The sequence below is a fragment of the Theropithecus gelada genome, chromosome 2 (assembly GCF_003255815.1).
Source record: "Theropithecus gelada isolate Dixy chromosome 2, Tgel_1.0, whole genome shotgun sequence".
In the NCBI taxonomy this organism is placed as follows: Eukaryota; Metazoa; Chordata; class Mammalia; order Primates; family Cercopithecidae; genus Theropithecus; species Theropithecus gelada.
The window spans coordinates 81,219,725-81,236,628 of record NC_037669.1 but is presented as its reverse complement, the minus strand read 5'-3'; the positions used below and the strand labels follow the sequence as shown (position 1 = coordinate 81,236,628).

General features: G+C 36.0%; 1 protein-coding gene and 1 long non-coding RNA gene across 6 annotated transcripts in view; one reads left to right on the top strand and one right to left on the bottom strand.

The window, feature by feature from the left end:
- The window catches only part of C2H3orf67 (chromosome 2 C3orf67 homolog), a 309,119-nt gene that overhangs the window by 155,466 nt on the left and 136,749 nt on the right, over positions 1 to 16,904 (bottom strand). For 3 of the 5 annotated variants that reach the window (XM_025377409.1, XM_025377411.1, XM_025377408.1), the window contains exon 6: positions 5,910 to 6,066. The exons of 1 other annotated variant lie outside the window; for it this stretch is intronic. In XM_025377409.1, the coding sequence (XP_025233194.1) occupies positions 5,910 to 6,066 (157 nt within the window). Of the gene's footprint in view, positions 1 to 5,899; positions 6,067 to 16,904 lie in introns of all 5 variants that reach the window. One more of the 5 variants, XM_025377412.1, reaches the window with a different exon arrangement.
- Positions 1 to 16,904, top strand: part of LOC112619454 — a 215,470-nt gene that overhangs the window by 92,699 nt on the left and 105,867 nt on the right. The window lies entirely within an intron of this gene.

The following is a 16,904-nucleotide window of genomic DNA, read 5'->3' as shown; positions in this document are numbered from 1 at the left end:
ATTCAGAACATTTCAGGCAATCTGAGAGGCTACATTCATAAGGTTTCTTTTCAGGCCTTCCAAACACCTGAAAGAAATCACGCCAATGCTTGTTCTTAGACTCCCTTACGGATTAGCCATTCACTTTTAATAAAATTAATTTTTAAACATAATAATACATCTATATTATTTAAAAGCTCCAGTGGTACTACAAAATTACAAGAAAAAAATCATTGTTACCTTTCACCTAAGGCTGCCCTTACACCTCCCTTATCCTGAAGTCTTGCAATGCAGAGGCAAGTATTTTCAAGCCTTTCAGTTACATCTTCTAAATCTTCCAGTGTTTATTTCCATACTTATAAATAGTAGCCTTGTACTGACATTTTTTCAACTATCAGTTTTGGATAATACCTCTGACTTCAATTTTGAAAAACAGAGGATTCACCATTCTTAAGCCACCACCCCATTTTCCTTCCCTCCTCTCATCCTTCTAATATGATTTTTCATAATTTTTGGAAAAACTCTTATTCAGTGTTTTACATTACTAAGATCATACTAAAAAGTTTATACTACACACATAATAGAATGGTGAAATATCCAAAACAGTGACAACACTAAATGCTGGTGAGAATGTGGAGTAACAGGAACTCGTATTCACTGCTGGGGGAAATGCAATATGGTACAGCCACTTTGGAAGACAGTTTGCAAGTTTCTTACAAAACTAAACATGCTGTTACCACACAATCCAGCAATCACATTCCTTGGTATATCTAAATGAGTTGAAAAGTGTGTCCACAAAAAAACCTACACAAAAATGTTTATAACAGCTTTATTCATACTTGCAAAAGCCTGGAAGCAATGAAGATGTCTTTCAATAGGTAAACGGATGAATAAACTGTGGTACATTTATACAATGGAATATTATCCAATGCTAAAAAGAATTGAGCTATGATGCTATTAACAGACATGGAGGAACCTTAAATGCATATTACTAAGTGAAAGAAACCAATCTGAAAAGGCTACATACTATGTAATTTTAACTATGACATTCTGGAGAAGGAAAATTAGGGAGACAATTTTAAAAGATGAGTGGTTTCCAGGGGTTGGGGGAAGAAATAAAGAAATAGCTGGAACACAGAAGACCTTTAGGGCAGTGAACCTATTCTGTATGATACTATAGTACTAGACATAGGTCTTTACATATTTGCAAGAACCCAAAGAATGTATAGTACCAATAATGAATTCTAATGTAAACTATAGACTTTGGATGATAATGATGTCTCAATGTAGGTTCATCAATTGTAACATATGTACCATTCTGGTATGCATGTTCACAGTGGGGAAGGCTGCACGTGTGTGGGGACAAGGGACACGAGGAAAACTCTATACTGTCCGCTTCATTTTGCTGTGAGCCTAAAACTGCTAAAAATAATAAAGTCTACTTAAAAAAAAGTTGTGCACATCTGAGCTACATGAAATATTACGATATTTCTTCTCTTGTACAACTTTTTGTTTTCCTTGATGTTGATTATTGTTTTGTTTTGTTGTAGGTTTTCTACATTTCTAACATTAATTATTTCTAAATCCTCCATTAGCACTACAACATCACAATCAATTTTATTCTTCATGTTCAAACACATCATACTCTATGTGATACATTTTTTTCCTGGAGACTTTTCTCCTGAAAGTTTCCATTTTTCTGCTAAACTCTGGACAGTCTGCCTCTAGATGTGCTGTCCAAGAGTCATCCTTTGAATTCTTTTGAGCTTAATTCTAGAAATCCCTTTGCTTTTTTTTCTTAAAGACTTTACTTTTTTGTTTTAAATTAAATTAAACTTAATTTAATTTAAAGTTCTGGGGTACATGCACAGGATGTGCAGATTTGTTACATAGGTAAACATGTGCCATGGTGGTTGGTTGCATCTATCAACTCATCACCTAAGTATTAAGCCCAGCATGCATTAGCTATTTTTCCTGGGAGAGAGCTTACCAAGGGAGAGACCACATGATAAAGGAGCAACTAAATAAAACTCTTAACTGGACAGGTTTGGCCATCTAATCCTTTATGCATACTTGGGACCTGTAACAAAGTTCTCCCTCCTCTTGTCCCCTACTCCCCAACAGGCCCCAGTGTGTCATTCCCCTCCCTGTGTCCATGTGTTTTCATTGTTCAGCTCCCACTTATCAGTGAGAACATGCTGTGTTTGGTTTTCTGTTCCTGTGTTAGTTTGCTGAGGATGATGGCTTCCAGCTTCATCCACGTCCCTGCAAAGGACATAATCTCATTCCTTTTTATGGCTGCATAGCATTATTCCCTGGTGTATGTGTACCACATTTTCTTTATCCAGTCTATCACTGATGGGCATTTGGGTTGATTCCATGTATTTGCTATTAAGACTTTTTTGGAGCAGATTCTCTCTTTGCTTTTTTCCTGGATGAAATTTTCTGTTTCTTGATTCCTATATACTTCTTTTTCTTCACCTACTCATTCATTTTTGTGGAGAGTATCTTCGAGATATTTTCTGAGAAACGATGTAAATAAGTTTTTGAGGCCTTGTATCTTCATTCTGCATCATTTGATTGATAGACTGGATGTATACAGAACTTTAGGTTGATAATAATTTTTCCTTAGATTTTTAAAGGTAGAGTTTCAAGGTCTTGTATCATCTAATGTTGCTATTAAGAAGTTAGATAACATTCTTATTCCCAATCCTTTGTACATAAATTGTATTTTTTTTTTCAATTGTGGAAGCTTAAAGGATCTTCTCTTTATCTTTCCTGTTCTAAAGTTTCACAGTGGTGAGTCTTTTTCATTAGTTGTTCTGGCATGTGATAAGCTATGTCAATCTGAAATTATCTGTCCTTGAATTTTGGGAAATCTTACATTTATCTGTTTCATCTAGTCTCTCTTTCTGGAATCCTTTTACTCTGATGGTGAACTCCCTGGACTAATACCTAATATTGTTAGCATTTCCATCCTATTTTCAGTCTTTTGCACTTATTTCTCTTATTTTTTGATTTTATATCTTCAGAGGAAGAAAACACCATCTAGAGCCTCAAAATATTTCCTAAGTTTTTGATACCCAATGTCCATCATTCACTCAAAACTTATTAGGCATACCAAGAGACAAGACCAAGGGAAAAATAAACAGATAACAGAACTAGGCCTACATATAGATCCAAATATTGGAGTTGTGAGCTAAATGCTTTAAAGTAACTTTGATTAACATATTTGAGAAATTTGTTAACAAGATGTAGAACTCCATCTTATGAATGGAAACCATAAAAAAGAATCAAATGCAAATTCTAGAATCAAAAAATAAAGTAACTGAAATTAAGAATGCTGAAGTATGCATTCATTCTGCTCTGAGATAAATGCCTACATGCATGCCCCAAGAGAATAGAAGAATGCTTCTAACACCATTATTCATAACAGCTGAAAATGGATAAATAAAATAAGGTATATCCATTCAATAGCTTACTATACAATACTGAAAATCAGAAAATTACTGTTATGTGCCACAACATAAATGAATCTCACAAACAGTGTTTAGTACAAGAATGTATACATGAAATATGTACTATGTGACTCCATTTCTATAAATGTAAAAGATAGGTAATATTAATCTGTTAGAAGTCAGTATAGAGGTTATCTCTTAGGAGAAGGGAGAAAGTGATGATTGGGAGCAGACATAAGCAGGCTTGTAGGATGCTTGTAATGCTTGGTCTGGGTGGTGGTTACAGAAATGTGTCCACTTTGTGGTAAGACCTCAAGTTGTACACTTATGTTCTGCATGTTTCTATATATATATAAAATTTATAATATAGTAACACTTACAATACACCTCAATAAAATGTTTATTGAAGTAAAACAAAAACACATTATTCTTATTTTATAGATGCAGTATCTTTTCTTAACTCTGAAAAAAAACATAGATTTTCCCTATCATATCCATTTCCTTCTTGTTAATTTTGATATCAAGTGCCTGATGCACCCATGTTCAGAAGCTCTCTGATTCAGTTTCTCCAGAGACTAAATCTCCTGTGGGTTGGTTATATGGAGTTAGAGCAGGAACCTGGGGTCCTCCTATAGCAACCTATACAGAATTTTGGCCAATCTCCCTGTTTTCAGCCCTCATCCTTAGCCTGCCTTTGCCAGTATGTAAAGCTGCAAATTCTTGAGCCTCTCTGAAACTCCTTGGCAAACCTCTCTATAAGCCTAAAGGTTTCAGCTCTCTTTGCTCTTCTAAGTCATTGCTTAATGTTATAAAATTTACAAATGTCTCTAGTCTGTTATTGTTTCCCCTCCTATATTCTTTATTCTGGTGGATTTGTGCCTTTTTTATTCCTATCTTATAATTTTAGTGGGGCTTGAGGAAGGATAGGAGATTGAAACATGAATTTACTTTGCTATGTTTGATCCACTTTTTTTTTAACATTTATTTTAAAATATTAATCAGTTATGATTCACCTTCTATGATCTGATGTACACTGCACAAATGTTTCTAAAAATTCTGAGGCTTCTTATTCGCTGGGTGCCATTTAAAAAAATGAAATATTTCACTTTCTCGTATAGACTGTAAGTGGTACATAAGATGAACAGCCACACTGTGGTGTGTGATCTCTTTGGAGAGCTGTTAATACACTGCTGTGACTTATTATCAAATGAAATTTATAGGCACAGTGTCCTGTTCCACAGAGTGAGCCATATCAAGATTTCTCAGGCACTCGCCCAGATGGAGCACTAATCCAAAGTCTAGATAGAAACTTCTAAGTAATCACCTTTGACATCTTATAGGCAGCCCTGCTTCCTGGACTTCTTGAAGAATTGATTTAACAAATAATAATCCCAGATGAAAATCAAAAGGAGGCATCAGTATTCTTTCAATACTTTTGGTTGTTTAAAGTCATCTTAGCAGTATGGTGTGCTACCTTATGAATTCCAGGGAGCTGAGTTACCTGCAGAGTATATTTATAAATCAAATTATGAACAATTAGTGTAAATATTTCTAGTCTCTCTAGAAATATGAGGAATAACTCAACTCTTTTTCCATTTTAACTTGATCACTAGAAAATTAATATGATTTCTCCCAAATGACTTCCTGAAATGTACACAGAGTAATAAGACAGCATAATGGACAGGGATTTTTGGATGCCCAACATCTTTTGCACACCCTTCCTAATTTGGTGATTTTCCTACACAATGAGTCCTGCCTCCTTAGTCAGGAATCAGACGTTGCTTTGCCTGCCTCCCTTGTAGCATGCAACCTAGACTCCACAGATCAGAAATAGCCACACCAAACGTTTTCAGTGGAGACAAACATGAAGAAAAAATATCTGCTTCTGATAAGGGTGACAGGACAGGGAAGAAAACATCCTACTTTCCAGGACTGCTGTAACAGAAATTATGGAACTTATAGCCCAGCATTATGATGTGACTTATGGAGTCACTGTATAGCTGCAGTAGCTCCTGGCAGTGGGTGGGGGTGGCAAGTGGATGGGGTTGTCCTTAGATAAGTCTTGCGGTAGAGGCTGGATTCTTCTTGGCTATAGGCTCTAAGCTGACTCTCTAAATATCCTTGAGATTCTATGAACTGTCTAATTTCCTTAAATAAATTCATCTTCTTTTTCAACTACCCAAAGAGGATTATGTTGTTTGTAACTAAGGAGCCTAAGACAGATAGCAAGTGTTACCATAAAGAAAAAAGAAAACAACCACAAAGAAAAGATTAATACATTTTTTGTGACATTCAGCTATAGTAAAAATAAACATTTGATCCAGAACAAAGAAATCAGCATGGCTGTGGACAAATTTACTTTAGCAGACATAAAATCAAACTGCTACCACAAACTCATACTATCCCAAAGGTATGGTTAATTTTAAAAATACATCAGAGAATTAAAAAATCTTGATAGTAACCTGAACATACCATCTTTATCAGCAGTGTCTTGAGGCTTTGATTTTAAGGTGAAGATCTTCCGTAGCTTACAGTTAGCTGAGACAACAATTCCATCCAATGACTGGAAAACTGCCCCCTTGAATATTTCACTGGTGAATGCCACCAAGTCAATGCATAGATTGCACCACTAAAATAGAGAGATGCAAAGAAGAGCAAGTACCTTTCATTATCACATAAATGAACAAGCCATCTATATGCAGACATTCAGAGAGTTGAGGCAGTCATCTTGATCAGCAGGCCCCAAACTAATTTTCCCCTTTAGGTAGATTCATCTCTGTTTTGGCTTAAAAACTGACCTGCTCTTTCCAAAGAAATCACCATAATTCTAAATTATCCATTGGTCATCAGACTACAGAATTCCCATCATGAGACAACACTATGAAAACTTTGGGAAAGAACTCTCTATCTGTAGGCAAGTATGCCAGCAGGAAGCTAACTGCAGGTGTGTTAGACCACTTACATCTTGAAAATCAGAGATAAGTAGCCAATTGTTCCTTCAAGGGGACTCATTTGATCACAATTAGCCACTCATATTTGTTGAAAAAGGCACGGATGAAATTAGAAGCTGGGTTTAAATTGTGGTCAGTAATGTCTACTTATAACCAATTAACCTATTGTACAGAAATAGATTCTTCTAAAGAATTTGTAATTATGCCTGGTATTTGCCAGTTTTCAAAGTACTCTTTTAGGGACTAATTTCTGCCCATTAAACAATTAGGCCCCTCAATACTTCATCAAACGAATTTTCTAAATGGTTAAAGAAAATGAAAAAAAAAATCATTTAGCAAGAAATGAAGACATATTTAAGACTATAGGACAAAAGCCAGAACAATAATTTTTGAAATGAAAAGTAGTATTAATATTTTATGTGTTTCTTTTAAAATATTGGGCTCTTCCATTATTTGCTTAGAAGCAAAGTTTACATAAGGTCCTGTGTGTGTGTGTGTGTGTATATATATATATGTGTATATATATATATATTTTAAAGACAAATCTTATCTATCTAGGAATGCTGATTTTAATATGGAGGTGAACCTTAGGTTGTTTCCACAGTAGAAAAAGTAAAAGAGACCAAAATACATTATTTATTAAATATATGAAGAGTATTTTCTGCGTAGATGTCTCAACAGTAAAATTACATTTGCAGGCTGTGGCAATGCTCTGGTCTTTGTGGAGAAAGGAGCCTGGTGTCAGCAAAGGCAGCAGGTAGACTGAGAGTAAAGTAATAGTGTGATTGGCTTGACTGGCAGAATGTTGAACACTGGAGAGGAATAAAGTAATGTAAGATGGCCCAATGAGGCCAGGTTTCAGAGCATCTGGATAGGGTAAAGCATCATTGTGGTTCTTTACAAAAGAATGTGCAAAAGCAGAGTGTTGAGAAGTTTGGACAAACCATGATGCAGGAATATTTTGAGGTGGGAGATGGGGTTGGTCGGGGAAAGGAGGCAGAATGGAGAGCACCAAGGCACAGAAAGACTAGCCCGGTCCCTGTCAGTCATCTAAACACGAAGTAAAGGAGGGCTGGCTAGGAAGCTGATGTAGGAAGTAGAGTATAAGGGACAAATCCAGTAGATACGCCACAGAGTGGAACGCTGTGGCTTGGTGAAATGCAGGTTATAGGGGATGGATGTGTTGGGGTTTCTAGATATCCAATCATAATTATTAACCTTATTATTATATTAGCATTATTATTGTTGTATAAACGTGGTTCCTAGTCCTGAAAGACTTCTTATCATGCCCCAATCCTAACCATTCAGCTGGTTCATCAGTCAGCAGTTCCAGTGGCCCATTCTTCCCCACACATGCTGAGTACCTATCACGCGTTAGACTCTGGGCTTGGCTCCAGGGGTACAGACATAAATAAGACGGTCCTTCCAGTCTGGGAAGGAAGGCACACATGTGGTATCTACCTAATACAGTTACTACAGAGGGGGCTCATGGTGGGGATGTGGGGAGGTTTAGGAAAGCCTTATTTGAAAAAACATTTAAAAAATTGTATTATGGTATTATATGCAAATATAAGCCAGATAGCACCAAAAGTTTCATACAAAATACAGTTCTTTGTCACCTTACCCTCATCTAATCACACCGTCGACTCATTTAACTGTTTCTTCCCTTTGTATTTTAAAGTAATGCCTCTTGATTCATCAATTTTAGACACTATCTACTGACTTCCTAATATGGTAGATAAGACTTAGCTAGCTAATACCCTGCTTCCGCTACTTCATCCTCCCTGGATAATTATTTGTTTCTCATTTGCTCTCATTTTTTCCCTTAAAGTCCATATTCTGTGTTTTCTTTTTTGTGACTATGTAAATACTGTATACAACTGAGCCAAGTGGCTCTCCATGATTACCTTTTCCTTCCTTATACAACTTTAAAAATATCTTTACAGTTAATCATTGTTTTTTAAAATTATCTGCTTTATTTTCTTTGACTCTAAGTCTTCCCATCTAGGAAAGACTAGGAGGTGACATCTGAGTTTGGTTTTGAACAACAAATATATTTTTCAGGCCCAGCGTGGCATGGACATGACATGCTGGGCATTTCTTCTCAGGGTCCTGCCCCTTTATTACCTATTTAGACCATCTCCAGCTGGCTACACTGCCAGTTCTGCTTGGGAGTCAGTTCCAACCTCCTTCAAAAACTCTGAGTCCTAAGAAACCAGATCCTTACCCACTATACACTTTTCTTATCCATCATGGTCATGCTCCTTTTATTCTTTCAACCTGGGTTCATGCTTCATGGAATGTACTAAACAAATAAGGGTACGCATATGTGTCTGTGTGTGTGTGTATGAACACATGAAGATGTGTGTGTATGTGCACTGAGTGTGGGCATTGAGTGTATGTGTGCATGCTTACACACATACACTCGATCTTTCATTTTATAGCCATTCAACAAATAAATGTCTGGGAACTGATAACTTTATTGAATGAATCAATTTCCTGGGAATACAGATGGGGGTGGTTTCTAAAAAAGATGGAAATAACTTTCACAAATCCCCCTGGGTTAGAGGGAGCAGAAATTATTTTTTGGTTTAGCTGATACTGATAAAGCTTCCAATTTTCATATGCTTCAACAAATAACTCATTGTTCATATAAATGCTGTGATATATTTTCTGAAGTATTGGAAAAGTGTATAAACTCTCTACTAACAACAGGTAGATTATTTGAATTACAGCTGAACTTTATAAAATATTATTTTCATTATTCTTGATGATATTCACTCTTAAAAATCCCTTTTTGACATCTTTCTTGATCTCTAATTACTATATTCCTATGTACAACTCTAGTCCAGCAAGAAATAACTTGATCTAAAATGTCCATAATTATTGGTCCTTCTGATGCATAAGAAGTATGCCAAAGAAGAGAGAAATCTGAAAGAGAAAAGACAGTTCTATTTAGTATGTTGCTTGGACTAATAAGTAAGTTTCTGCTATTTATTTCCGACATGGAATTTTGCATAAAGGAGTTGACTAGCAAAGGGTGACAGAATGATTCAAAGCATGAATTTCTAGTTTTTACTAACTCATGTTTGGAATATGGCTTTATTATACTGTTGAAAGGAGTGCAAATTCTGTGAACACACACACACACACACACACACACACATATACCCCACAAGTTCTAGTGCATCAAATAATAAATCCTTGGGAGTGTATTTTTGATTCCCTATGCTCCTATTCTCTGCCATTACTATAGAAAAGATCTCAAGAAATTAGTTACATTTGTCAGTGCAGAAAAAGCCTGTGTTACTAACAATCCACAGTTCTAGCCAGCACTGTCCTTCCAAAAGGAAATGACAACAAGAAACCACAATTTCATACCCTGGCAATCCTAAAGTACATCACTTCACAGAGTTGTAGAACCTCATTCTGTTTTCTCACTCCCATAATGGTATGTAGAGACCAGGGTCTTATGATGTTTATTCTTGTGGCTTTAAAAATAATTTTTCAATTTAGTTATAATTTCTCGATAGAATATCAGCCTACAATGACTTTATTCATCTCTATTACTATATTGTGTTTAATAAGTGATATAAGCAGAGATTGAAATTGTAATTTTATATTTACAAGGTTAGAAGAAGCAATTACCTATTACTAATGTATTAAAAACATTTTCCCTAGGAAAAGCAAATCATGAAAAATCCTTCTATGGAGAGAGGGGAGGAGAGGAAGGAAAGCTGGGGCTGACAGAGCTGCAAGACCTTGCTCTTGGCTGAACCAAGAAAGGGCAAGTTTCTTGCAGAAGTATTGTCACAATACCTGTTCAGCAATCCGTGTGTACCTCCCAATTCCTACCCGCATGGAGCAAACTATCTCTTATTGAAATCATAGTTTCATCCTCAAGCCACTTTCACCGTGCCCCCTAAAATTCTTATTTATGAAAAGTACTTACATTCTCTGCATTTTTCTAAGAGTCTTAGACACGTTACCGTCAGTGAAACAGAGCTTTTTTTCTGAGATATTACTTCTCCTTCAACTCTGGAGTTGAAGTTCACTTATGGGGTTCATTTGTGCTTCTACAGTCCTCTATTTTGAGGCCAAGGGGCTGGGAGGCAGTGGGAGAGGGTGTGCATTTCTGACTTGGAATTCTATCATCTTTGAAGCCCAAGGCATTGCAAAGACAGGCTCTACTACCCTTTCAGCTTTACCAGTCTTCATTCAATCACTCCCTGGACATTCCTGTCACTCCTACAGATGCACCCACACCATCCTCTATTCACACTCCTGAAAAAAGCTGGAACCAGGTTCATCTTATCTTCTAACATCCTGTTCAACATCCTAATGGTCCTTTAACTCTTTTTCCTTCAAAAACCTGCCTCTCCTCTGTTCTGAATCCACTCATAAGGCTACATTTTGAGACTTAACTTCATTATTCTGAAGTCATTCACTTTTTAAATTTTGAACTGGACATTATTTTAATTATCAAGTCACACAGTCTATTTTTTAAAAATCTGTTTGGAAACTGCCTCTAGTTAAACCATACTGCAACTCCTTTGAAATATATTCTTCCCAGGGATGCAAGAGTCTGGGCTCTGGAGCCACACTGTCTGGATTTGGATACCAGCCTGCCTCACCACTTACTAGTTATATAATGTTCCCAGTTACTAAACCTCTCTGAGCCTCCTTTTCCTCATTTATAAAATGGTGATAATAACACATGTTCCTCACAGAGTTGTTTGGATTAAATGTTTAAGTACATGCAAACACTTATAATAGTACCTGGTACATCATTTGTGCTCAATAAATGTCAACCACAAAATCTTTCTGGCTTTCATACTATGAAATGCACAGATGTTAAGGATAGAATTCAATTAGTTTTGACCATATCATACACCTGCATACCACATCCCATCAAGATACAGGATGTTTTAATCACCCCAGATAGATCCTGTGCAGCTTCCCAAATAATACCAGAACTCACCTCTTGTAGGGGCAACCATTGATTTCTTTCACCTTAGATTATTTGTATTTGTTCTGTAACTTTATATAAATGGAATCATAGTAAATGGCATCTTTCATTCAGCATAATATTTAAGGCTCATCAGTGTTGTGTATATTGGTAGTTTTTTTCTTATTTTGCTGAGTTGTACTCCACTTGGTGAATACACCACAATTTGCTCATTCTTCTGTTTTGAACAGTTAGATTATTTAAAGGTTTTGGCTATTATGAATAAAACTGTTGTTATTGGTATCTGTGCCAATACCACAGTGTCTTAATTACTTGGGCTTTAAACCAAGCCTTGAAATCATGAGGTATAAGTACTTTTTGGAAATTGGTTTGATATATTCTAAGTCTTTTGACTTTCCATATAAATTTTAGAATTAGTCTGTTAATTGGCCGGGCGCGGTGGCTCAAGCCTGTAATCCCAGCACTTTGGGAGGCCGAGACGGGCGGATCACGAGGTCAGGAGATCGAGACCATCCTGGCTAACAGGGTGAAACCCCGTCTCTATTAAGAAATACAAAAAACTAGCCGGGCGAGGTGGCGGGCGCCTGTAGTCCCAGCTACTCGGGAGGCTGAGGCCGGAGAATGGCGTGAACCCGGAAGGCGGAGCTTGCAGTGAGCTGAGATCCGGCCACTGCACTCCAGCCTGGGCGACAGAGTGAGACTCCGTCTCAAAAAAAAAAAAAGAATTAGTCTGTTAATTTCTGCAAAAACAGCCTGCTGAGATGTCAACTGGAATTAGATTGAATCTACAGATCAATATAGAGAGCACTGCCATCTTAACAAATACAGTCTTGCAATCCATGAACACAGTATCTCTCTCCATTTATGCAGGTCTTCTCCGCCTTCTCTCAGTAGTTCTACAGTTTTCAGTGTAAAGACCTATATACATATATATTGTTGAGTTTATTCATGAGTATTCAGAGTTTTAATGATATTGAAAATATCTTTAAAACCTGAAAATTTTAATTGTTTATTGCTACTGTATAGAAATACAACTGATTTTGGTATATTGACCTACCTTACATGCTGTGACTCTGCTAAACTCGTTTACTCTAGTAGGTTGTTTTGTTTTTATAGACTCCTTAGAATTGTTTACATAAATGATCACATTGTTTGCAAAGAAAGTTTTACATTTTCCTTTCCAATCTTTCTATTTTTAATTTTTTTAATTGTCTTACTGCACAGGCTGGGTCCTCTAGTCCTCTAATACAATGCTGAATACAAGTGGTTAGGGTGAATATTCTTTTTTTTTTTTTTTTTTTGAGACAGGGTTTTGCTCTGTGGCCTAGGCTGGAGTGTAGTGACATGATCACTGCCAGTGGAGGCTGACCGCAGCCTCTGCTTCCCAGGCTCAGGTGATCCTCCCACCTCAGCCCAAACAGTTGGGACTACAGGCATAAGCCAACATGCCTGGTTAATTTTAAAAAATTATCTGTAGAGATGGGGGTCTGCATATGTCGTCCAGGCTGGTCTTGAACTCCTGGGCTCAAACAATCCTCCTGTCTCAGCCTCTCAAATTGTTGGGAATACAGGCATGAGCCACCATGCCCAGCCATGGTGGATAGTCTTGCCTTGTTTCTCATCTTAGGGAGTAAGCAGTCAATATTTTATCACAAGTGTGATTTAGTTGTAGGCTTTTCACAAAGGCCCTTTACCAAGTTCAAGAAGTTTCCTTCTATTCCTAGTTTAATGTAAATATTTATCATAAATGGCTCATAAATTTGTTCAAATAATTTTTCTGCATCTATTGAGATAATTTTATGATTTTCCTCCTTTATTCTGCTAATATGATAAATTATATTGATTTTCAAATCAAGACCAACCTTGAAATCCTGGAATAAATGCCACTGGATCATGGTGTTAAGGAGTCATACATCCACGTTCATGAGGGATACTGATTTATAGCTCTTTTGAGAACTTTTAATATCTTTGTCTGATTTTATATCAATTATACTGGCCTCATGTATAAGTTGGGAAATGTTCCTCCTTATTTATTATTTGAGAAAAGAGTTTTAAAGTGGTATTATTACTCCTTAAATTTTAGAAGAATTATCTGTAAAGCAATCTGGACCTGGATTTTCTTTTTCGGAATGATTTTCAAATTCACTTTCTAAAAATAGATATAAGGCTATCCACATTTTCTATTTCTTCTAGTATCAATTTTAGCTATTTGTGTCTTTAAAAGAATTTTCCCACTTATCTAAGTTGTCAAATTCATTGGCATAAAATTGTTCATAATATTCCTTTCGTTTCCTTTTTACCCACTTTCATACTTGATATTGGCAATGTGTATGTTTTGTCTTTTTTTTCTTGATCAGTCTAGCTAGTGATTTATCACTTTTATTAATCATTTCAAAGAATCAATTTTTGGTTTCATTAATTTCTCCATCACCTATTTTTTATTTCATTGAATTATTCTTTTAATTACTTCTAGCTTTCTGTACACATCAGTTTAATTTGCTTGTTTTTCTACCTTTCTTAGATGCTTATATAATTAATTTTAAGTCTTTTTTCTTTTTGAATATTATCATTAAAAGCTATAAATTTCTCTTTAGGCAGTGACTGCTTCAGATACATCCCACACATTTTGGTATGCTTTATTTTCATTATCATTTGAAATCAGCTATATTATTTTCTAATATTCTAATTTTTTTACATATAGATTACTTAGAAGTATGTTACTTTATTTCAAAGTGCTTGGGGATTATCAAATTATCTTTTTTTATTGATATATAATTTCCCTTATAGCACAGGGCATACTATATATATGATTTCAATCTTTTAAATTTGTTAAATATGGCCTAACATATCATGCATTTTGGTGAATGTCTCATGTGCACTTGAAAATTATGTGTATTCTGCAGTTGTCAGATGTTCTACAAATGTCAAATAGGTCAAATTGATAGTGTTTTTCAAGTCTTTATCTTTAGTGATTGTCAATTTCTGGGCAAGGAGTCTTGAAATTTCCAGCTACACTTGCATATTTACCATTCTGTGTTTAGTTTTGTTAGTTTTTGCTTCATGCATTTTGAAGCTCTGTTATTAGATGTGTGCACATTAAGGATTGTTATATCTTCTTCATCATTTAACCTCCTTATCATTGTGAGACATCCCTCATTACATACTGTTCCTCGTCCTGAAGTCTAATTTGTCTGCTGTTAGGATAGGTATTCTAGCTTTTTCATGATTAGTATTTGCATGGTATATCATCTTACTTTCATCTTTTTATTTGTAACCTGCGTCTTTAGATTTAATGTGCACTTTTTATAAACAGCATGCAATTGTCTCTTGCTTTTAATCAACCTAACAATCTCTGCCTTTCAAATGGAGCATTTAGTCCATTTCTACTTAATGTAATGACTTTGATATGTTTGAGTTGAAGGCTACTATCTTGCTTTTTGTTTTCAGTTGGTTCCATCTATTCTTTGTTCAGTTCTCTAATTCTACCATCTTTTGGATTAAAAACATTTTTTTTAGCATTCCGTTAACCTCCTCAATTGGCTGATTAGTTATTGCTATGGTTTGGATATGGCTTATTTGGCTCCACCAAGTCTCATGTTGAAAGTTGGTACCCAATGTTAGAGATGGGGGCCTGGTGGGGGTGTTTGGGTCATGGAGGCAGATCCCTCATGTATGGCTTGGTGACATTCTCAAGGAAGTGAATGAGTTCTCACTCTTAGTTCTCATGAGAACTGATTGATGAAAAGAGCCTGACAATGCCTCCTCTTTCTCTTTCTGTCTCTCTTATTTCAGCTCTCACTATCTGTGCACAGGCTAGCTCCCCTCCCGCTTCCACCATAAGTGGAAGCAGTCCGAGGCTCTTCCCAGATTCAGATGCCAGTGCCATATTTCCTGTAGAAAAGTCTGATATTTTCCTCCAGTAGTACTTATCCCACAAGACTAATTTGGTGCTTACCATAGCCCATTATCAATAATTATTTACATGTTTGCCTTTTCTGCCACATTATAATCTCATCAAGAAGAAAGACCATGTTCCATTCACCTTTGGATTCAAATCATCTGGCACAGAACTTGGCCCACAGCAGGAACTCAATTAATATTTGTTAATTAAAATAAACAGTAAGTTCAGAGATTTATGATGATACCATATTTACAAGTTAATAAACATGGATTCATGTCAATAGAAAATAGTAAAATAATAACAACATCAGCTAACAGACTGAGCACTTACTATGAGTATGGCACTGTTTTAAGTCATAACCTACTTAATCCTAACAACTGGTCTATTAAGCAAGTTCTATTATTGCACTGTCTAACTGTTGAGGAAACTAAATCAGAGAGATCAACTGATTTGCTCAAGGGCCTATAGTCAGGAAGTGACAGAACCAGAATCTGAACCCATAGAATCTAGCTCCAGAGGCCACATGTTAATCCAACAGCATTCTGCCAATTTAAGCATTTTGAAAATGGAGTGACCCAAAGCTAAAGCTAGGTAATCATCTGTTTTCCAGAATAAACTTATTTTGAATTAGTTGTGCCTACTTAACCATTCAGGACCAGCATAAGAAGGCATAAGACAGTTCTCCTTCCCCCAGATTTCTTCAATACTCATATTAGACTGAGTAAGTAGGGAAAGAAAAAAGATATTTAAAATAATATTCAGGCCAGGCACAGCAGCTCATACCTGTAATCCCAGCAATTTGGGAGGCTGAGGCAGGTGGATTATTTGAGGTCAGGAGTTCGAGAGCAGCCTGCCTAACATGGTGAAACCCTGTCTCTCCTAAAAATACAAAAATTAGCCAGATGTGATGGCGGCCACCTATAGTCCCAGTTACTCAGGAGGCTGAGGCAGGAGAATTGTTTGAACCCGAGAGGTAGAGGTTGCAGTGAGCTGAGATCGTGCCACTGCACTCCAGCCTGGGCAACAGAGTGAGTGAGACTCCATTAAAAAAAAAAAAAGAAAAAAAAAAGAAGAAGAAGAAGAAGAAAAAATAATAATATTCACATAAATGAGATGAAAACATTAAAAATCTCTCAATCACGTACCATCAACATTACAATGAATTCTAGGTTAGAATATCATTAAGAGACATTCTCTAATTGTATCTTGTACGTATTTCTAAATGACCTTTTGTCTGAATAAATCTGCCTCCTCCATTCCCTTCTCAATCAATGACACTCAAGAAATTAAACACTATTAAAAACCTCAAACTTCCAAATCATTGGTTCTATGGGAAAAATGATCGATGAGGGGAAGTTTTTAAAATATTATACCAGACTTCCAGTTTGTAATAAAAGCTATAAAATATTCCATCAGAGTTGTGGTTCTAGATGGAATAGTTACTAAAGAGTAATTTTATCCATTTAAATGACAAACACTGTGTATCTTAATTCTAGAGGTTACTAAAAGACTCTGGCATTATAATTTATCATAGCACGTTGTTATATCTCCAATGAATGATTTATGCTGAATGATATCTCATAATTGAACTTCTTATTCAAATGGAATTAAACTTACTGTACATTAATACATACTTTGGTAGCGAG